The 23,261-nt window shown below is 41.2% G+C and overlaps 1 protein-coding gene across 1 annotated transcript in view; it reads right to left on the bottom strand.

The window, feature by feature from the left end:
* The window catches only part of ak5 (adenylate kinase 5), a 517,659-nt gene that overhangs the window by 37,558 nt on the left and 456,840 nt on the right, over positions 1-23,261 (bottom strand). Inside the window, exon 11 of the mRNA XM_039734419.1 lies at positions 14,657-14,820. Coding sequence (XP_039590353.1) covers positions 14,657-14,820 — 164 coding nt within the window. The remainder of the gene's footprint in view (positions 1-14,656; positions 14,821-23,261) is intronic.

Here is a 23,261-nt window from a genome sequence, read left to right as displayed (position 1 = left end):
ATATTCGACAATCAGAAAGCATAAGGTTAGAGGAGTGGAGGTTGGGAGCATACGCTGTTAGCAAGTTGCCACACACACAGTGGATTTTAGAAGGCCCAGGCCCCTCATGGACCCTGTGATCATCAGAGGTGACTGTGCAGAGGGTGCAGACCTTTAAATATCTGGGAGTGCAGCTGGATGACAAATTGGACTGGACTGGACTGGACTGGACTGCCAATACTGATGCTCTATGTAAGAAAGGTCAGAGCAGACTATACTTTCTGAGAAGGTTGGCATCCTTCAACATCTGCAGTAAGATGCTGCAGATGTTCTACCATACGGTTGTGGCGAGTGCCCTCTTCTACGCGGTGGTGTGCTGGGGTGGCAGCATAAAGATGAAAGACGCCTCACGCCTGGACAAACTTGTTAAGAAGGCAGGCTCCATTGTAGGATTAAAGCTGGACAGTTTAACATCTGTGGCAGAGAGACGGGCACTAAGCAAACTCCTGTCAATCATGAAGAATCCACTGCATCCACTGAACAGTGTCATCTCCAGACAGAGGAGTAGCTTCAGTGACAGACTTTTGTCACTGTCCTGCTCCACTGACAGACTGAGGAGATCGTTCCTCTCCCACACTATGCGACTCTTCAATTCCACCCGGGGGAGTAAATGCTAACATTAATTTTATTTTCATTTTTTTCATTTTTATTACTATTTAATTTAATATTATTTCTTTGAATCAGTATACTGCTGCTGGATTATGTGAATTTCCCCTTGGGATTAATAAAGTATCTATCTATCTATCTATCTATCACACAACACAATGAGCCACCTGGGTGACACCCCAGCACCAGACTGAACAGGAGCGCCAATCCTGCCAGCAACCCCCAAGTGTTCCCTGGAAGTTGAAGGGCCTGCTTGCAGGGCTGGACGCAGATTAACGTCATACCCAAGATGGAGCAATTGCAGGTTAAGGGCTCTGCTTCCGATTGCTGCCACAGATTCCTAACCTCAGAACTACCACTCGACCCTATATAAGGTTAGAAGTACCAATGAAATATTAGATAAACTGCAAGTGAGAGGACACTTATGTTACTTCTCTACACCAATAATAATAACCGGCAGAAAGACAGATACCCCCAAAATTACGCATTCATTCAGCCTCAAGAAAAGATTCTTGATGGAGTGGAAGCAGAGAGCGGCGGCGTCTCCCATAGGCACGTAGCCCTTCGAAAGCACCCGAGCAAGTTCACCTGAGGTAAAGCCAGCAGCTGACCAGTAGAAATAACCGGCAGTGAGAAATTAAAGTCGATCGCTCAGCGGGTGGTGGAAACTTAAAGCGGCGGTGATTCAGCTGAACACGGAAAGCCGAAGCACCTATAAAACGCAAAGATGACTTCAACATTTAATGTAAGTTCTATCTGCTCTCTGCCCATCGAGGGCACGTTTATATGTTGTGTGTCCTGCAGTATGTACAGCTCAGGTTTTCCGGCCGACAGTGCAGATAGCTTCACCTGCCAAAAATGTTTAGTTAATTTAGAGTTGGTCGGGAAAATACGCGAATTGGAGGACCGCGTTAGGAATCTGATAGCGATTAGGCAAACCGAAAATTGGATCGACTCGGTTTGTTTAGACAATTCGGCTACATCTGATTCGGCTTCAGTCTCTCCAGGTCCCACTGTAGTCAGTGCGAGGCCAAAATCAGCAGCACCAATTCAGCCACAGGGCGAGCGGGTAACAGTAAGACGGGGGTCTAAGAATCCAAAATTTAGCCCCCCAGCACCCAGGTCACCAATTCGGACCCAGAACAGATTCTCAGCTCTCCGCAGCGCGCCTGTGGAAACTGAGAATAATAAAGTGCTCATAATTGGCGATTCCATAGTGCGGAATGTTAGAATTCCAAACTATGTTAAACCAGCAGTTAATGTTAAGTGCCTTGCAGGGGCCAAGATTTCTGGCATAAAGGCCGCATTGGACCGTGTTGCCGCGATGAAGTATCTACCTTATTGCTGCATGTCGGCACTAATGATATTTATTTACAGCAATCTGAGGTATTAAAGCGGAACTTCATCTCTCTATGCACCAAAGCTAAAACAAAATGTCGGAATTTAATTGTATCTGGTCCCTTACCAAGATTATATAGAGGGATGTGATTTATAGCAGGTTGCATTCCTTTCACTGCTGGCTAGAAACCTGGTGTGCAAATAAAAGCATAGCATTTGTGAACAATTGGGATGATTTTTGGGAAAGGCCTGGATTTTTCAGAAGAGATGGTCTTCATCCTAACTGGAGGGATCTTATGTATTATCCCAAAATATGGCAGCAAAACTGCCTGGTTGACTGATTAGAGCACCATCCAGGCCGCAGTCATGTGATCTTAAATCACAGGCTGTTCTTTATCCCACCTGTTATTTTCCTGAAGCTGTTACCCATAATCCCTGTTGTGGGGCATCCAGTAAATTTAGTCTTGATACAAACCATAAATTAATTGATAACCAAAAATAAGGTGTATAATTAGACCAAGGGATAAAACCAGACACTCCACCAGGGGCATCTGTAATAGAAATTTAATTCAAATTAAAACAAAAATATATCAGCAGTTCAGAAAGAACCATGCAGTTTTAAATGCTGTTTATTGAACATTCGCTCTCTTGGCACTAAAGCTGTTTTGGTAAATGATATAATATTAAGTACAAAATCTGATCTGTGTCTTCTTACTGAAACCTGGCTTAGTAAATGTGACACTGTTCCCTAGCTGAGGCGTCACCAGATGGATACTCGTTCCTTCATAAGTCTAGAGATTCTGGTCGAGGAGGAGGCCTTGGAATAATTCATTGTAACAAAATGCAAATCACTCCTAAAAATTTAGGCAACTTTACATCCTTTGAGGCATTCATTTTAAATATTAAAACAGATTCCAACACAATTATAGTGCTAGTCTACAGACCACCAGGGCCATATTCATTGTTCATGACTGAATTTAGCAACCTTCTGTCTGATTTGGCTATAAATTATGATCACGTAGTTCTGATGGGGATTTTAATGTACACATTGATGTGGAAACTGACACTTTTAGCAAATGTTTTACTTATTTGTTAAATTCAGTAGGATTTTGTCAGATTGTCAAAGGTCCAACTCATAATCATAACCATACATTAGATTTAATTATAACTTACAAAGTTGAAATTCAAAATTTAAATATTACTCCATTAAATGTAGTTATTTCCGATCACTTCTTAATTACGTTTGATTTAGTTCTGCCCATGCCAGCACTCGCAGATTAAAACAAAGACAGTGCGACATCTAGATTGTAATTCTGCTTCAAAATTTATAGATACCTTGAGTAAGTCGAGTGTAATTGTGGAAAACCATTTAGATCAGTTAACATCAAATGTAAACGTGGAAAACAATTTAGATCAGCTAATATCACATTATAATGTGACCTTGAGAGATGCTCTGGACACAGTGGCTCCCCTAAAACAAAAGTGATCAAAGCACATAGAAACTCTCCCTGGTTTAATGAAAATACTCGAGCTCTTAAATTAGAGTGTCGAAAACTGGAGCAGATGGAGAACAACAAAGCTACATGTCTTTCAAATTGCATGGACAGAGAGTGTTAATAAATATAAAAAGCCCTCTTTAAAGCTCGCTCAGAATACTATTCTACATTAATAGATAGCAATAATAAAAATCCTAGGGTACTTTTTAGAGCAGTGGCTAAATTAACAAATGGGAATTCAGATCAACAGTGCAAAATACCAACAGATATTAGCAGTACAGACTTTATGAACTTCTTCAATGAGAAAATTAAAAATATAAGATCCCAGATCTCAGCATCACAGTACAAACCAAATACTAGCTTAGCAGACCCTGCACATTGCATTCAGCACTTTAATAATTTTAATCCTGTAACTCACCAGGAAGTCTTAACTTTAATTACTAAAATGAAGCCCACTACTTGTTCCCTAGATCCAGTGCCAACAAAACTAGTAAAAGTGCAATGGATGTTCTTGCAGCCTATTCTAACATTATCAATAGTTCATTACTGCATGGCACATACCTGATGCACTAAAAGTGTCAGTCATTAAACCTTTACTTAAAAAGTCTGACCTAGACCCACACATACTAAATAACTATAGGCCTATTTCAAATTTACCATTTCTCTCTAAAATACTAGAGAAAGTAGTCGCCAGTCAGCTTCAGTCACACCTTACGCATTACAATTTATTTGAGAAATTCCAGTCTGGCTTTCGCACTGGTCATAGTACAGAAACGGCACTAACACGGGTTGTAAATGACATTCTGATATCCTCTGATGAAGGAAATTCCACTGTAATTATGTTGTTGGACTTAAGTGCAGCATTTGATACCATTGACCATTCTATTTTACTGCACAGGCTAGAAAGCGATGTTGGGCTTACAGGCCCGTGCTCGCTTGGTTCAGTTCTTATTTATCAAATCGATTCCAGTATGTACAGAAATGTGCTGACAGTACTCCATCATTATACACAGAAGTTCAATATGGTGTCCGCAGGGCTCAGTACTGGGACCTTTACTGTTTTCACTTTACATGCTTCCACTGGGATCTCTCATTAGGAAACATAATGTTAATTTTCACTCGTATGCAGATGACACCCAGTTATACCTTTCATTTAAATCAAATGAAGTTTCTCCGATGTTGTCTTTAATTAGTTGTGTTAGTGAATTAAAGGAATGGATGAATGAGAACTACTTGTCTTTAAATACAGATAAAACAGAGATGTTAATTGTTGGAGGGAATGACGCTGATCACAGCAATATTTTGTCGTCATTTAACTCAGTTGGAATCCCAATTAATTTTACTGAATCAGCCCGCAATCTAGGAGTTATCTTTGACTCTAGCATGTCATTTAAAGCATATTACAAAGTCGTCCAAAACATGTTTTTCCATCTTAAAAATGTTAGGAAATTAAGGCCTTTCTAAATAAACAGGATTGTGAGAAATTAATTCATGCATTTATCTCTAGTAGGATTGACTACTGCAATGCGGTGTTCACTGGCTGTTCAAACTGTTCTCTATACAGCCTCCAGTTAATCCAAAATGCGCTGCAAGAATTATTACAAGAACAAGAAAATATGAACACATAACCCCAGTTCTTAAATCTTTACACTGGCTCCCAGTTAAGTTTAGGGCAGATTTCAAAATCCTCCTTTTAACATATAAAGCATTAAATGGCCAAGGTCCGGCTTACTTGTCTGAACTTATCATGACTTACAAACCTGAGCACATTAAGATCTCAAGATGCCGGTCTGCTTAGGATTCCAAGGATTAATAAAATAACAGTGGGAGGTCGAGCTTTTAGTTACAGGGCCCCTAAACTGTGGAATGGTCTTCCTGCTTCCATAAGAGATGCCCCTTCAGTCTCAGCCTTTAAATCCCGGCTGAAGACTCACTACTTCAGTTTAGCATATCCTGACTAGAGCTGCTGATTAACTGTACATACTGCATCTCTGTTGTTAGTCATTAGCACTATAACATAAGTAACATGAATAATTATATTTGAATACTAACCCTCACCTATTCTGTTTCTTTTCTCGGTACCCAAATGTGGCCATTGGTGCCACGGCCCACCTGCCAAGTTGTTTGCCTGCCTATGGTAAAGTCATCCCTGATGGAGGATCACAGGAATCATGGGAAAGAGGGTCCTTTCATCGGAGCAACGTTTCAGCCGTGGCATGGCCAAATGGGGAGGCAGCTAGATGGATGAGGTCTCCAGGACTCTAAAAATATCCAAACCTAATTATGTCATATCATCTACTGTTAAACCGTACTTCTAAAATTTTTATTATTATGCTGTCTTAAGGAATTGTTCTGTTCTGTATATTGTATTGTATTGACCCCCTACTTTTGACACCCACTGCACGCCCAACCTACCTGGAAAGGGGTCTCTCTTTGAACTACCTTTCCCGAGGTTTCTTCCATTTTTCCCTACAAGGTTTTTATTGGGAGTTTTTCCTTGTCTTCTCAGAGAGTCAAGGCTGGGGGACTGTCAAAAGGCAGGGCCTGTTAAAGCCCATTGCGGCACTTCCTGTGTGATTTTGGGCTATACAAAAATAAACTGTATTGTATTCAATCAAAAGAAAAACACAAAATAACAAAGGAAATGCAGAAGAAAGACAAAAGCCTATTTGCCCCCCACAGCCTGACTACACAAACCCCCTTGCTCCAATCCATCTGGCAGAGTGGTCAGCACAGATGCTGACCTCCCAGTACCATCTAAGCATCTCCAGTATCCTTCCAGTATGCAATAACTGGTTAATCCACAAACAATTCATTTCCAGGCTCATTTCTGGTGAGACTGAGGATCTCAGAATGCAAAGAATGAAGAATTTCAGAATCAGTTCCTGTCTTTAGTTGTCTTACATAAAAGCCTGTTCTGTACGGTAATGGAAGAGGCCGATTTTCAATATTATGTGCAACATGAAAAATGTCTAGTGCAGTATATTTTACTTTTCAGTTAAAATAAAGAAAATGTTTTGCAAACTGGGAAGAATGAATCCTACTTAGTTCCTCATCTTAGCTCACTCTTATTTATTTCTGATGTTTCAAAATGAAGAACACACCCAAGTCACATGGGGCCAAGTTAACTAAACTTCTGTCATCCACTCATTTCAGTTAGCTAAGAAAAACTCAAATAAAGAATCATTCCAACCCGAAAACAAGTGACTGTACAATAATAACTTACTGTATGCATGCTGCTCTTAGTCAAGTGTCCATAATTGATAACCATTCCAAAAGTTAATATGCTCAATCGAATTAAGATCATAACTGCCATATCACCCTGTACTGGAGATGTTTTAAACTGTTCAAGCTTCTGAATTATTAGTTTGAAGTCTTGTCAGTGAACAGAAGTGCAGTGTATGCTGGGGAAGTTGGAACACTAAGCTGGACTTTACACTTTTCCTTTAATTATTTTATGCAATTGCTTACTTATAAAATTGACCTTGAGCCTTCTGATGATTACAGTGTGAGAAGCATTTTCTTGTGCGATGAGAAACTGCAAAAGATAAAGTCAACATGCTCTGCTACTGGTGTGTGTTTGTGTGAGAGAAGGAGAAGGGCAGAACTGATGATGAAGGGGGGACTCCAGAGAGCCCACCCCAGCTGCTGTTTTATGAACTGCTAAAGACTTCTCTATCTCTCGCTCGCAATATCCTTGTTTTGTACTGCAAGGAAAGAAGATGCCTGGGAGTCGAGTGATCATCAGCATCTTATTACTTCTGCTTGGACTGAAAGAAGATTTAAAGCATCCAAGTTGTATGATTCTGTGTATCATCTTATATACGCTGTGATTGGTTTGGAAGCAAATAAAGATAATTTACTAGTTAAAACTTAAAAGTGAATGCCTTTGTCTAATTGTCACAGTCTGGGGGTCGATTGTCCATTCCTTGTCTAACTATGGTCTCTTAAGGTCTCAAGGGGACACCTTTGAGATTCACTTTATTGATTGTAAAACTGGGCTGAAGTAAAGACAGTCCCAGTCAGCAAGTAGCCTGCCATTAGAGGTCCCTAGGATTGAATTCGCTGTTTTAATGCGGAGAGGGAGACAGATAAGAGGAGCTGATTCTGACATTTCTTCCTATCCACCATAAACATGTATTTGTATGACTTTTAAACACGACTAGTACATATTTACAAATTAATATTTGCAGGTGGTCTTTTGCAATGGATGGAAGTGGATGGAGGATGTTTAATCCACCCTCAAATCGTCTAATATGTGCTGAATTGTCTGCTTCTCAGCTCCACGGTTACGAAATAGTGTTTCTGCAATCCTCCATTAAGAAAAGAACCCAAGAGGCTAGTTGGTACATTTCTTTTTGGGTGATCTGCTCTCATTCTACCATCTTAGGACCTTTAATCTTCTACATTTTCATTTTAATGGTGCCAGCTGAAAAAGTCTAAAGTTATCGCATCTTCCACAGCCCTGCTTTATGTACAGGTGGTTGTCCCATTTTCGTTTTCTCCTGGGCCACTTAAGGCATACTGATTCTTTCCTGGTGATGTTTTTAACAATGCTGGGCTACAAAAATTCAATTCCTTTGGGTCTAAATGTGCATTTGCATTCTCTGCCTTTTCCTTATAACTAAGATCCACTCTTAAAACTTTCATCTCTTATCTCTAGACCAGTAGCTTCTCCATAATGCTTGTCTTTGCAAGTCTTCCTTTTGCTCTCTTTCAGTTGTCTCTGTTTGGCAGCGAGACCTTTCCTCTCCGGACAAATCTATTTTCACCTGTCCTTCACATTTATCTAAGACCTCTAGAACATCTCCAGAACAGTCAATTTAGGGTTGTTTACTGGACTTCTTTTGCTGCATGAAAGCATTTAGCCATGGATCTGTCCATTGGTCCCTCATGTACCTTCTGCCAAGTGAGCATCCCATGGATTTTATGGCATGTATTTTGGGCGCGCTCCCCAGACTCAGCTTTCTGCATATTTATTGCTAATTTTATCTACACTATCTTTCATTTGCTTCCTGCCCTGTGCCCTGTGTTGGCTGGGATTGGCTCCAGCAGACCCCTAAGACCCTGTAGTTAGGATATAGCGGGTTGGATAATGGATGGATGGATATTTGATTTTGTTTACCACCTACCTTCCACCCAGGAAAGACTGTATTGTGTTTACTCAGTAGATCCAAAGATGCCTCTAGCCTCTCGCTGTCTAATCTGATGTCTCTCTTTCTCTCTTTTTGCTTTGCGCTCTTCCCCATCATAACCCATCGTCTATGGAGGAGGAGCAAAACTTTAGATTCATCAAAAATTTAGACAAATCTCAATGTTTTAGGGTGCCCTGATGCCAAAAACATTGACATCTTGATGATGGGAGCGTGTCTGTCTGTCACAGTTTCTTGAGGATGGTCTAGAGCTAAAATGGCTGGACGGAAAAATATCAAACTCAAAACTTAGGCCTGTGATGATGATGTGCTGATTAGTTTTTGAACCAAATCGTAAAAGAGAAAGAGGCATTCTACAGGAACCCTCAAATACCGTAATTCTGCAAATAACTATGAATTCTTCTTATCAATTGCGGTCATAATGACCTATTTTATGATCAGAAAGCTCAGCATCAGAACGGTAAATAATTATTGAAATGTTATAGGATAGATCGGGTAACTTGAGTCAAAGCCTGCTGACACTCACGTCCAAATTTTTCTTCTTGGCAAGACCAACTTTTCAATCATTGAGAGCTCATCTGGTTCACATGTTACAGAATGACATGCTCTAGTCCAACATATGCAAGGCCCGCTGGACAGTGATGGCTGTCACCCTATCCCTTGCTCTTACTTTTACCCCAATGGGGTCTGCTGTCCAAGATGCAGGACCTTCTTGGGTTTTGGGTATGGTATTTTTTATAGCTTTGAATTGGCAAATTTTGTTGCTGGGGCTGGGTATTGAAAGAGCGGAGGTTAGTTATGACTGTCAACAACTCTAAGGAAAGTGACGCAAGGCACTCTGACTTGAACTCTTTTCTTATACTCCTTGTGTGACACTCCAACTATGTCACCATTACTAGCTTTGGAATGTTTACCCTTGTTTTATCTTTCTTCTTGGATTGTGTTAATGTTCTTGTTTTGTATTCTTTTTGTCAACCTTCCCTAATAACCTTGTAAGATTTATCTTCCAATTATTTCTTCAATTATGACAGGTGAATACCTGATTATTCAAAATCACCTCTGGGGACAATTAATGTGGAAAGCTTAAGGTGATATGAAGAATTAATTAAAAACAGTATCTCATTCTATTAGTGAAGTGCAAGCTTCCAAATCCCCCTGTGGTGGTTATTGAACCAAGTTTGTGATTTATAATTCAATGCCTTAAGTACTGTGCCACACTGTCTTTGAAAAAGAAGTGAAACTACAAGCAAGAACTAGCACAAGGCATGTCATGATTGTTAATGCCGTTCAGATAACAAAGTCTATATTATAATTCTAACCTTGTGTGAGCAGGAGGCATACATCATTCATTACCATACATACAATAAGCCATGGCGTCTCTACGTTATGGACAAATGGGTTACTGCTCCCCATTTCCCACAGTGCACACTATTTGTAAAATTTAAAAATGAAGTAAACTCATCTCAGCATTTTAATGAGTGAGGTCAGGTTTGGGAACATGCACTGGTACAGCACGTTGCTCTACCCACCACACAACGAAACAGCTTGGGATCCCAGTTGGCAACCCCCCAGGCAGACACACGGTCCAGTCCCACCCTCCGGAAATGACCATCTATCTGCTGCAGCCAGGTGTTACATGGGCATCTCCTTGGCCTGGTCCAGCCACTCGAGACCCTGCGAGCTGGATTATCCTCAGGGAATCGCGCCACATGGCCATAGTGCCGTAACTGACGCTCCCTCTCAATGCAGGTAATGTGCCTCATTCAGGACTCCTTGAGCAACTGCTAATTCTACACAAAGTCAAACCAGCGGTACCCAAGGATTCTCAGAAGAGACAGGAGTCCAGTCTTCATCTCAGGTCACTGGATAGCATCCATGTCTTGCAACCATATAGCAAGACAGGAAGCACCAGGACTCTAAAGACATGGACCTTCATCCTTTTGCATAGATATCGGCCTATGCCACACACCCCTTTCCAACGACCTCATGACCCCCCATGTTCTCCCAATCTGTCTACTGACTTCATAGGAAGAGTCACCAGAGACATGAATGTCACTGCCAAGGTAAGTAAACCTCTTGACGCAGTGGACATTCTCTCTGCAGACAGACACACTGCTGATGGCTGTGCCCAAGAAGTCATTAAAGGCCTGATCTTGATTTTTGTATCATGAACACTCTCAAGCCCAGACACTAAGACTCCTCGCTCCATCTCTCGAGGGGCCCGATCAGAGCCTCCATTGACTCCACGAAGATCACAGCATCGTCAGCAAAGTCAAGATCCGTGAATGTTTCTTTGCCGACAGATATCCCACAGCCGCTGGACCCCACAACCTCAAAACCGTCAGGGAGCCAATGGGGTCAGTCCTGTCAGGGATCAGAACTGACATGATGCTGAGGTGTCACCCACTGCACAGCAGTACTCAGGTCCCAATTCTTTGTAATATTTTAATGAACTGTTAAAATGTTCACTAGGAAGCTCAGCTTTCTTGTGAAAACCATTTTTTCCCAGTTAACACAATATGCCCAATGCACTCTCCTATTAAGAAGAACATTTCCTTTTGGAGTTTTAGAAACTGTCTTTGTGTCTGGCACCACCAGGCCGGTGTCCTGAGTTACTTAGGCAGGCCTTTGACCCCACTGTATTTTAGCACACCTTTCTGTCTGTCCGCAAGCACAGCCTGAGGTTTTCAGTTTCAACTTGTGACTTGAAATGTGGATCCTTTTGAAGTGACCATCATTTGAATTATCTGTGACATAATATAAAGACTGCGTGAACTTGTACGTCTCACTGCACTGGAATAGCTGTCCTCAACCTTATCACCAATCACAATGATTATTTAAGTACAAAACCATTTAGCACTTTGCTCATTGAACAAAAACACTGTGCATTAAATGTTTAGGGCCAGATTGGCCTTAAGAATTATATTCATCACTTTTGGATTGAAATTGTGAATGTGATGAATGTTACATCCCCCCTTGGATGTTTCCACAGTTTACTGTCATATGACATTGAATCACAATGGTTTTAATTTGGATATTTTGACACTGATCAACAGAAGAAGACTCTTTAATGTCCAAGTGAAAACAGACCTCTGCAAAGTGGTCTAAATTAATCGTATTCAGGTAGGTATTTTAGTAGATGTACCTTTGGTAGCCATGACAGTCTTGATTCTTAGTCGGCTCTGCACATCTGGACACTGCCGTTGTTCCTCGTTTGTTTTTATAAAACTGCTTTGTCAGGGTCCATGGGGATCACGAATGAATGGCCTTTATCAAGTCCAGCCGCACATTCCCAATTGGACGGAGGTCTGGACTTTGACTCTGCCACTCCAGGACATTAACATTGAGCTGGTATCTTGCTGGAAAACAAATCTTTCCCCAGAATTTCTTTTAGACTGCATTCAGTTTTCCTCCAGGATTTCCCTGTTTTTTACTGCACTCATTTTAACCTTTGCACTCGTGGTGTATGGGGATGGTGTGTTTTTAATAATGTACAGCGTTTAGCTTAGTCTGATGGCCAGAAAGCTCAGTTTTGGTTTCATCAAACCATAGAGCCTTCTTTTAGCTGATTTCAGAGTCACCCAAGTGCCTTCTGGGGAATTCTAGATGACATGTCATGTGCATTTGTTTTAATAGCTGCTTTCTCTTTGCCACTTCTCCATAAAGCTATGACTGGTGAACTACCCGGGCAACAATTGTTATCTGCACAGTCTCAAGAACTTCAACCACTGTAGCTTATAAGTTCTTCAGATCTCTCATGGGTCACTAATCTTACATCAGGGGGTCAAACACTGGTCCTGGTGGGCCACAGTGGCTGCAGGTTTTCATTCTAATAAACTTCTTAATTAGTTTTTGCTGCAGATTAACTTGTTTTGCCTTTGTTTTAATTGACGTGACTCAGATCCCTTAGTTGTTTCTTTTTCCTCAATGAGCAGCCAAACAATAATGAGACACAAAACAAGCCGCCAGATGATCAGCTAACCTGAAAATAAAGAAATGTGAAGGTCTCTGTCATGTTGGTCTGCTCAGGTCACCAAAACATCTTGACGGTGGTCTTAGAAAAAATAGAAAATCAACAGTCTGCTGTGGCAGAGCGAAAACAGCAACAAGTCATGATATTCAATAACGGCTTTAATTAACAGCAAGAATTGGCTTCTCATTAAGAAACTGACTGGTGTGAAATTTGTTCCAATTTAGCTGGTCATTTGTTGGCTTGTTTCACATCTCATTTCTGTTTGGCTGCCATTTAATGAAGAAACAAATCAATTCAGAGGACTGAATCCTTAAATTAATTCAGGACCTTAAAATGAAGGGAAAAGGAGTTAATTAGCAGTGAAAACTGGTCACTGATTAGGAAAAGGGCTAGAATGAAAACCTGCATTCACTGCGGCCCACCAGGACTGGAGTTGGACACCTCTGTCTTACATGATCACTCAGTTTTTGTGCATGGCTTGCTCTACCAGATTTCCAGCTGTGCCAGACCCTTTCCATTTCTTCACGACTGATTTAACTGGACGCCAAATGATATTCAGTGACTTGGATATTTTTCTTGTCTCCATCCCCTCACTTGCGATGCCTGGAATGTTTTTTTGTCTCCATTGCATAGGTTAGGCCACACTAAAGACTCACCTCAAGTTGCCCCTTCCATATAAGGTTTATACAACAATCAATGGAAACCCCGACAGTAAATCTCCATTGTCCTATTTCTGTGACTTTTAAAACCAGTCAGCTGCACCAGTAACATCATATTAAGGGGTGTTTTATATGTTATAATTAATTTTAACCCCTTTGCAGAGATCTGTTTTCACTTTGACATTAAAGAGTCTTTATCTGTTGATCAGTGTCAAAAAAGCCACATTAAATACAACGTGAAAGCTATTGTATGAAGGAGTGAATATTTTTATATTCACTATATGTATTAGCTGTGAAGTGTGCCATTTCCTGAAAGGCAGCCTAATTTGCAGTGTCTTTCCATCTCTTCCTCATGCAGGGTTTACTGGGACTGTCTCCAGGACTGGCCGGCATACAACTGGACTCTGATCTTCCACAGCTCCTTTCATGAAGCTCAAGACAGGCCGACCCAATGAATCAACAAACTAACCAAAAGGCAGGTCCAATTAAAGACACACGCTAGACACCCTGATGGGTGCAGCGAAGGAAAGAAGCAAAACTGAGTGCCATTATGACCAATGCTGCACATCCTATCTCTGAAACTCTGACACTGAGGACTTTCAGCCAACAAATTGTTCATCAGAAGTGTCTCTGGAAATGTTACTGGGGGTATACTGGCCTGTATAATGACTCACAGACTCATAGTGACAGACAAGACAGAAGTTTTCTTTCTTTTTAATTTTCTTCCTTTTAAGTCATTCTATTCTATATTTATTTATTACCTACCTATGCATGTATTTATTTATTTAAAGAGCTTTTGGGGACAAATAAATATCTTTCTGTCTGTCTGTCTGTCTGTCTGTCCATCCATATGTCCGTCTATCTCTCTCTCTCTACCTTGTCCTTTGCTTATACATTCATGCCTCTCATTTGTCCTCACTCCGCTTACTTGGGGTCAAAGGCAACACCATCTGCTCCCTCTTTCGCTAACTTTGTGAGTTGATCCAAACCAGGAGGCTTCCTGAGACCCGACAGTGGCCACAGATCAGGCCAATGGACGTAAGCAGAAATGTGGATCTTGTTAGAGTCGTAATTGCTGCCCTTTAAGTACTGTACTTGGACACATTCTCTCTCACACACACACACTCATAAATCCTGCATGACTACTTTTATGTCCAACTTCTCAGGACTGACAGGCTGCAGACATTGAACCCCACTAAAATATTTATACCAATAATGCTACGGGAAATAAGACATTTATTTTGGCCTCTTTGGAGTTCATTTTGGTTTGAGCATAGCCCAAGAGCACCCACTATGTTCCACATTATTAAACATTTATTATGGGATACCAATCTGTCTTTGTAAAGGTACCAAGTTCAAAATGATGTAATAAGAGAGTTGCATTCATTTTACCATTGGGACATGTTCTCCTCGCTCCATAAAGTCCTTGATAAGGTTGCCTCTCTCACTGTCGGACAGCAGCTCATTGCGAATGATGTCACCACATGACAGGTGAGTGAAGCCATACTTCTCTGCTATCTTCTCACACTGTGTGCCCTTTCCAGAGCCTGGACCACCTTGTCACAAAAAAAGAAAAGACATCCTGGTTAAAGAGGATATTCTGCTGCCAAGATCAGCTCTTTGCTTAAACACAAAACCGGAGTGAAACTATGTGATAACTTCAAAAAGAAAATCAACCTGAGACTACAAAGCACATGTTTAGTCTACCTGATACAAATCTGCGGGGAGAGGAGGGACTCATTGCTGAAAATGACCCCACTTTAGTTCATGGCACACACCGCTAAGTGAGCTCAAAGCCAGTTTAGATGAAATCTGCAAGTTATTGGCTTATGTACAGGATTATTACTGGGAAGTCCATAGAGGGCCACACATAATATAAATCATATAAATCTGTGAATTATGATCAGTTCTCGTGGGTTTATTACACCAAAGTGAACAGCAAATGAAGTGGTGACCAGTGACATCTGCTGAGCATCAAGCAAGTCACAGATGCCAATGACATAATGGAGAACACTCTTAAGGGAAGATGGATTCAGAATTCATTCTCAAGTGTAAGTATTGTGTTTAGTGATTATCAAACTATTTTACCTCCGTATAGGACAGAAAAGTGACCTGCGGTTGGCTGTTTACAGCAAAGTAATCACAAAACCAAGTGATACAACCAGAATTGAAGTGGGCCGACTTTACTCCATTTTAGCAGCTGAATACCAGCAGTAAATGTTTGCATACCTCTGGCTATGCCCAAACAGTGTTGAAGAATAATATTAGGGTAACAGAGCATTCATCTTAAAGAAATAGCAGAAAGGGTTAATAAATGTCGGAAATCAGATAAAGGTCAAGAGAACAACAAAATGTACTGAGAGATGACTTAGTGATGATTAAGAAATCAGCAGATGCCCTGTAAAGACCCAAAATGGACAGTTGTTATATGCACAGAAATTTCAAGGGTGGTGGCTCAGCTCAAAGGTATATGAAGAACCAGAATATAATAGACATTTATTTTATATAAATCATTCGGGTGAAAACCAATGAACCAACCAGAGTAAAATGTATGCATTGATTGACACTGTAAGTAAATTCAACAGTTTATAAATTGAACCTCTATTCTGTGTTTCTCTGACCATGTGTAACAGAATGCTTTTGATGAATTCTCCCTCCAAGGCATTTTGATGAGGAGTATTTAACAGATACAATGAACAGCTTTTCTCCTGCCCGATTACTGATTTGTCCTGTTAGAGGATGTTTCTTTCTTTAATAATATGTTACATTTCTACCACACCACCCCTACTCTTCAATATAATATATGAATGTCAGCACTCTTGAAATATCAAGGAGTGCATGAAACTCCAAACTCCATTTACAAGGAAGACAAAGAAGCTACCCATAACAGAGAGCACTGGCAGTTATTTATTTCCTCTTCAAGCACTGGATATAATCAATATAATGACAGAAAAAAAGAAGAGCAGTGGCATCTGCTGAGTATCAAGCAAATTGCAGAAGGCAATTCAGCAGTACTAGTAGCCAAACATTACGACTCAAGCATGCAAGACAAAGTCCAGGATACAAAATGCCGCAACACTAGAGACACAGAAGAAGAACAACACAATCTGTTGAGTGTCAAGTGCAGGATACATAATGTCAATAAGGCTGAACATCTCCCATATTAGTGGCTTTCCTGTGGGTCAGCAGCACAAAATTCTTGGGCGTCTACATCACTGAGGGTCTCTCCTGGACTCTGAATACCACACACCAGGTCAAGAAAGCTAAGCAGAGGTTGTGCTTCCTTAGGAGACTGACGTGAATGAGAATCCCCCCTCCCATCCTCACCACCTTCTACTGGGACACTAGTGAGAGTTTTTTGATGAGTTGCATCACATCTTGGTTCAGATATTGCAGTGTGTCTGACAGGAAGACTCTGCAACGTTTGAGGTGGATGGCTGAGAGGGTTATCGGAGTCTCTTTTCCTTCCACTGTGGACATTTTTAAGGTTAGATGCAAGTAGAAAGACCTCTGCATAGTAAAAGACTCCTCACACTCCATTCATGAACTGTTCCATCTCTTACCATCTGGTAGGAGGTATCGCTCCATAAGATCAAGAAAAGCCAGAATGTGTAATAGCTTCTTTCCACAGGCGATACAACTGCTAAACTCTCTGTAACATGCACATAACAAGCCAGTTTTTATACACATAATTCTTTATTTTTCGATGCAGTCTTTAATTGACTAGTTTATATAAGTATTGGTTGAACTTTGTGAATTTGGCACTGTCTTGGTTTACTTTTTTGTGTTTTTTTCCTCTCCTTTTTTACACGTTTTCTGGTCTTGAGAAAGGCAGTTTCACTCCACTGTATTTTAGATATGGCTAGAATGACAAAATACAACTTAACTTGTAAGATAAAGACGGAGAAATGCATAAGACTCGGAGTCCATGTGTAACTGCTGGGGTTAGACTCGTGAGCGTCAAGTGTGGGATACAGAATGCACGAATGGAGCGTCAAGTGTGGGATACAGAATGCACGAATGTTTCTCTAGTTTTTATGAAAGTTGGTTCACTGCTTCCATGCATTTGTCTTATCATAAAGTATACTAGTATTGTGAAAGTTGTCACATACGTGTAACTAGGAAGATGTTGTATGGACCAAGCAAAGGTAATTACACGCCAGGGCAGGGGGTGGCGGGGTGCACTAAACCTTCTCGTTATCTCTACAGACCAGCCGCGGGAAAACCCGCCTGATTTAAAACAGATGACGTCACTTCCGGTTCCAGCGCTTAGAAGAACATCACTTCCAGTTACGGCTGACTAATGAAGAAACATCAATTCCGGTCCCCTTACATCACTTCCTGTCCTATCCCTTAAAGCTGCCATCTTGTCAACCCTTCTTCAGTTCTGTTTTGGACTCGATATAGAGAACATCTCTGTATTTTTACAAAGACTCTTTTGCAGCCAGGAATAATATACGGGTGGCTGCCCCAAACCTTTTTAAGTGTGCCGAGTGAATTCCTTTTACAAAGTACAGACATTTTCATGTCTGTTGAAGCAAGTAGGACATTCAAATCAATTTTTTATACAAGCTGCAGAACACAACTGCAAGCTTTATTAAGTTATTTGGCTGACATTTGTATCACTGATTGTGTTCATTCTGTTAGCTTGTTGTTTCTGTTTTGGAAATACGTAATTGCATTTTTTGCAGTGAAATGCATCTAATAAGGTGTAAATCTAATGGAAATGTAACCTCCTGACTTTCTTCTAAACAATCAAGTTCAATGAACTAGAGCAGCAGCTGCACAGGTATTGTAACCTTGACGGGGCATCTCAGGGCCCCAAACCCCAGAAACACAACCCCACATCCCGGGTTCAGGCAGCATTCATTAGAAATGCCTTACACAGGCTCTTTTCAATAATAAAGAATGCTCCTGTTTTCTTTCTTCCTTATTCCCTTTCTTCCATTCCTCCCCAGGTGAGTGTTGTTCTTCTCCTCTCCTGTCTCCATCTTGCCTAGCTGAGGTGGAGGAGCTCATTTTTTGGCCACAGAAGTATTTCTTTTAGTAAGCACTTCCACGTCAGGCAGAACCTCCACCTGACCAGACAGTCACCTGCCAACAGCACCTTCTAGTGACCCCACGGACCCCAGCAGGACCATCCTCTAGAACTCCCATGTGTCCCATTGGGTGTCTAAGTGGTTTGGGGAAACACTTGGCCCTGGGAGGCAGTCATGCCCCGTCCATCCATTATGTTAAAGGAGTACTCGACCTAAAAATGATATTTTACTAAAATGTTAATTATCCCATGTGATTTATAATGACAGCTGAGAAAAAATTTCAATCTCATGTTTACATGCAAAAAGGAGGTAAGAAAGTTGATAATTTAACAGTTGTATTTGGGGGCCAATGGAGTACAACTGCACGCAATATCAGCAACAACATTTATTTACAGTATATAGCACATTTTCATACAAAAGATACAGCTCAAAGTGCTTTACAGGATGAAGAAAGAGAAAAACAAAAAACAAAAATATAAAAATAAGACAATACTAATTAACATAGAATAAAAGTAAGGTCCAATTGTCAGGAAGGACAGAAACACCAAAAAAACTCCAGAGAGCTGGAGAAGAAAAACAAAATCTGCAGGGGTTCTAAGGGCACAAAACATCCATGAAAAGCTCTCATGTTACTTGTATCGTATAATGTGCATGCAAAGTCAACCAGTGTCAAAAACATGCATGTTACCTAAAATATTTTTAAACTAGCAAAATACCTGCGCTTCGCAGCGGCAAAGTACTTCCTTAAAAATTTTATTAAGAAGAAAATTAAACCTTTTAAACAGAGGAAAATATACCAATAATTATTTGTTAAGGATCTCTTTGTATACCACATTGTCAGTTCGGCCCTCCGGTTGTAATATGACCAAGTTGTGCACTGAGCTTACTCTTGAGCATGCAACGTACAGTTGGCCATGTGAAAAGTAATCCTTGTCTGAAATCTCCCAGCTTGGATTGCTGCTGTCATAATCGGTTTGATGGTTTGTTTCAATGACGACAGTATTTGCAGGACTTGTGTTGAAGAGACATTCGGCATCTGTCAAGTGTTGTAAGTATACAACCGGTTTCATCGATAACTTCACATCCAGCTTTTGAGAGTTTAAACATTCATAAACATCAAAGTGTCCACTACTGAAATCGTCACCTGTGAATCTAAGATGTTTAAGAGGCATTGGCGGTTGTCAAAAGGTGTAAAATATTTGGCCATTTCGGTACACTTGAAAGCGACAACCGAACAATTCAGCGGCAGCCATCAACTCACATGCAGATGCATAGGTGAAGGGCTTAAGCATTTCACTCTTCTAGTGCTCCTGTGTAGAATAATTATCTCCTGTACCGTCATCAGTCCACACCTTGAACCTGTCCCAGTCATTCAACACATAAGACACAATGTTCCTCCGGATATCAAGAGTGAGCCTGATATGGCCGTGCAATATGTAACACAGAGAATGGAAAAGGTAGGTGCCATCTCTGGGCATGGAAACCACTCGGTAAGTGACAGTTCTTTGATCGATAGTGATTACCTCGATAGACATGTTAATGGGGGTTGGAATGATAAAGGAAATGGGTACCCGAACAATGTAAAGTAAGTGTAAAATACCTATACAATAACTACAGCGGAGAAGCCGTGGATTAAATAAAAGGCTGTAGTTACCAGCAGGGAGACATGAATCCGTGGCGAAGCAAGGAAGGGAATGTAGAGACTGGAGCGATGGGCGGCCTTATATAGGCAGGCAGCCAGCAGCGTGGGAGGCGTTGGGATGGGGACCCAGCGCCACCTCACACGTGACCGAGCTGCAGGCTATGGGCGTATATATGTATGTAAGTAGGATTCAGTTAGTGTTGGGGACCCGCGTACCAAATTTCTTGAAGATGGGCCCATAAGTAACAAAGACCGTTGAAAAGTTCAATATGGCGGCTGACAGTGGCATCATACCACCAAAATAAGTATGTACATAGGTTTTGGTTAGCGCAGGAAGCCGCCTACCAAATTTCGTGAAGATGGGGCCATAAATAAGAAAGTTCAACATAGTGGGCGTTGTCGACCATTATGACCCTCACGCGTAGAATTTCGAAATGAAACCTCCTTAACTTTTGTAAGTATTCTGTAAGGAATGAGCCTGCCAAATTTCAGCCTTCTACCTACACGGAAGTTGGAGAATTAGTGACATTGGTAACTTCAATATGGCGGTCAACAGTGGCGTCATACCACGAAATAAGTAAGTACATCGGTTTCGGTTAGTGCAGGAGGCCGCCTACCAAATTTCATGAAGATGGGGTCATAAATAAAAAAGTTCAACATAGCGGACGTTGCCGACCGTTATCGACCGTTATGACCATTACGTGTAGAATTTTAAATGAAACCTGCTTAACTTTTGTAAGTAAGCTGTAAGGAATGAGCCTGCCAAATTTCAGCCTTCTACCTACACAGGAAGTTGGAGAATTAGTGACATTGGTAACTTCAATATGGCGGCCAACAATGGCATCATACCACTGAAATAAGTGCGTACATCGGTTTTGGTTAGCGCAGGAAGCCACTCACCAAATTTCGTGAAGATGGGGCCATAAATAAGAAAGTTCAACATGGCGACGTTGTCAACCGTTATGACCGTAGCATAGAATTTCGAAATGAAACCTGCTTAACTTTTGTAAGTAAGCCGTAAGGAATGAGCCTGCCAAACTTCAGCCTTCTACCTACACGGGAAGTTGGAGAATTAGTGATGAGTGAGTGAGTGAGTCAGTGAGTCAGTGAGTGAGGGCTTTGCCTTTTATTAGTATAGATAAAACCACTTCTGGAAGTTGTTTCATGAATGAGGAGGGCACACGTGAACAAGCATTGGACCTGATGACCTGCCAGCCCCCTCTTTCATTGGTCAACAGCATAACAGAGTAAAAGCCTATTCATTGGCTGACATTGTGTGTCCCATGATATCAACATTGTGCGGCGTGTACTGTGAGACATTTAAAGGCTTTTACTGCAGATGTGGATTACGTGACAGGAGTGACGTGAGATTTTTGTTCATGGACGTTTCATTGATGCTTTGATATTGTTTGCTGTTGTACTGCATTGACCCTCTACTGAGAATCATAAACTTTATTACCTCTTTTCTGCATGAAAACAAGAGAGTAAACATTTTTCTTGGCCATCACTATAAGGCACAAGGGGTAAGCAACATTTAAGTAAAATATCATGTTTGCGATTAGTACTCTTTAAACATCACAAGGGGAAAAGGAATTGGCATAGAACTAATCCTGGCCTGGATGAACATCCATCCACCCTGTTCATTCATTGGTGAATCCCGGCCAGATAAGGGGGCACCAGCCATCTCAGTCCATGATGTCTTTCAGAGTAGACAACACTTCCCCCTTTACTATCTGATAGTTTTACAATGCACACTGTGAAGCCTTAGCCCAACTCACGGGGGGACCTTGAAGAAGGGTACTGAGGACTCCCGATACCTCAGGGTCTGTCCTTTATTCATTGTAGGCAAGTACTGGGCGTGCGAACATTCAAACATGGAAAAGAAGGGTAAAATGGAAATGTAAAGAGTCCATCTTGACCCACAAAAGTATCAGACAGGACTGTAGGCCTCTCGTGGGGATTACAAAAGGTGACAGGCCCAGGCAGGCCAAGTGACATTGCCTTCGACCTTATTAAGGAGGCAGCAGCTTTGCTCCAAACATCCCACTAGGAAAGGAAAGATGGGACCAAAGGGGGTCACAGACCAAACTGTTTCCTCAACAAATTGAGCCAGAAGGCCTTGATAGACCCTGGCCCACTATGAGCCTAAACTATAGCCACATGGTACAGGCTGGTCATCTTCATTAGGAAAGCACACATCACACAAAGTGGATGAAACATCAGACTGCACGGATTTAAATTTGAAAATGAAGCCGGTGACTAGTAAAAGATTTCTAAAGTGAAAAGTTGACTTTAGCCCTCACAAGACTGCAGCCAAAATGAAATCAGTACTGACAATCACGAAGCAGCAGCCACAAAATGTAATTGCACGTTGTGTTGCTGGAGATAGGCAGCTCTTTTCTACTGTTGACTCATAAGCCGTATGAACGATTATCAGTAAAATACCAGAGTCCGCCATGACTCTCGGCCAGAAAGAGAAACTTTAAATACATTTCCTAATGAAACCTGTGCTGCCATGGAAACAGACCATGAAAAGAGGAAGTGGAGCTCCTCACAAATAGCAGGTTCTAGTACATCACAAAGGTCACTTTCATTCAGAGTATCTTGAATAGAATTGTGGCTGCAGCCGACGTGCAACACTTGGGAGCTGCGGTGTGCTGAGGTGACTTTGGTCAGACAGCAGCAGACAGACACTTTTAATGTTACTCTGTTATGATATTACGTGTGTCTACAATTACTTGCTGAGATGAGAAGTTAAACTGAATATGTGAGGGATGCGTTTTTAAGTCGGATGGTATTTTTAGATGTTAGCAATTTTTCGAATGCTGTAAAATCGGTGCATTGGCACAGTAGGTAGTGCTGAACTCTGAACTAAGCATTTTTTTGTGTGGAGTTCTCCTTCTTTCTTCACGTCTGCAGAGGTTTTCACCTCGTCTGATTTAAGTGTTGCATGTCAGGATGAGCAGGCATGTGTCTGAGAAGACTCTGATGCCCAGTCTTGGGTTGCTTCCTGCTTAGTACAAGATGTAGCTCCTCCAACCATACATTAGACTAAGTGGACTTCACAATAAAGATACAATATGAATGGATAACGCAATACCAGTAAACACAGGCAGTAAATGTTGTACAACTAAGAAAAACGTTTAGGCAGTAGAGTGGCACACTTCAAACCCCTGCCAGTCTAAATGTTTTCCTCATGTCTGCAGGTTTTTATTTGGGTAGTCAGCTTATTCTCTCACATCCCAAAGACTTGCAGGTTCGGGCATTTGCCAAACCATATGGCAGCTCAGGGTATCATGTCCAGAGGTGGCGTGAA

The sequence above is a fragment of the Polypterus senegalus genome, chromosome 14, assembly GCF_016835505.1.
Source record: "Polypterus senegalus isolate Bchr_013 chromosome 14, ASM1683550v1, whole genome shotgun sequence".
NCBI classification, from domain to species: Eukaryota; Metazoa; Chordata; class Cladistia; order Polypteriformes; family Polypteridae; genus Polypterus; species Polypterus senegalus.
The sequence above is the reverse complement of the archived record's forward strand: the minus strand, read 5'-3'. Positions and strand labels throughout refer to the sequence as shown.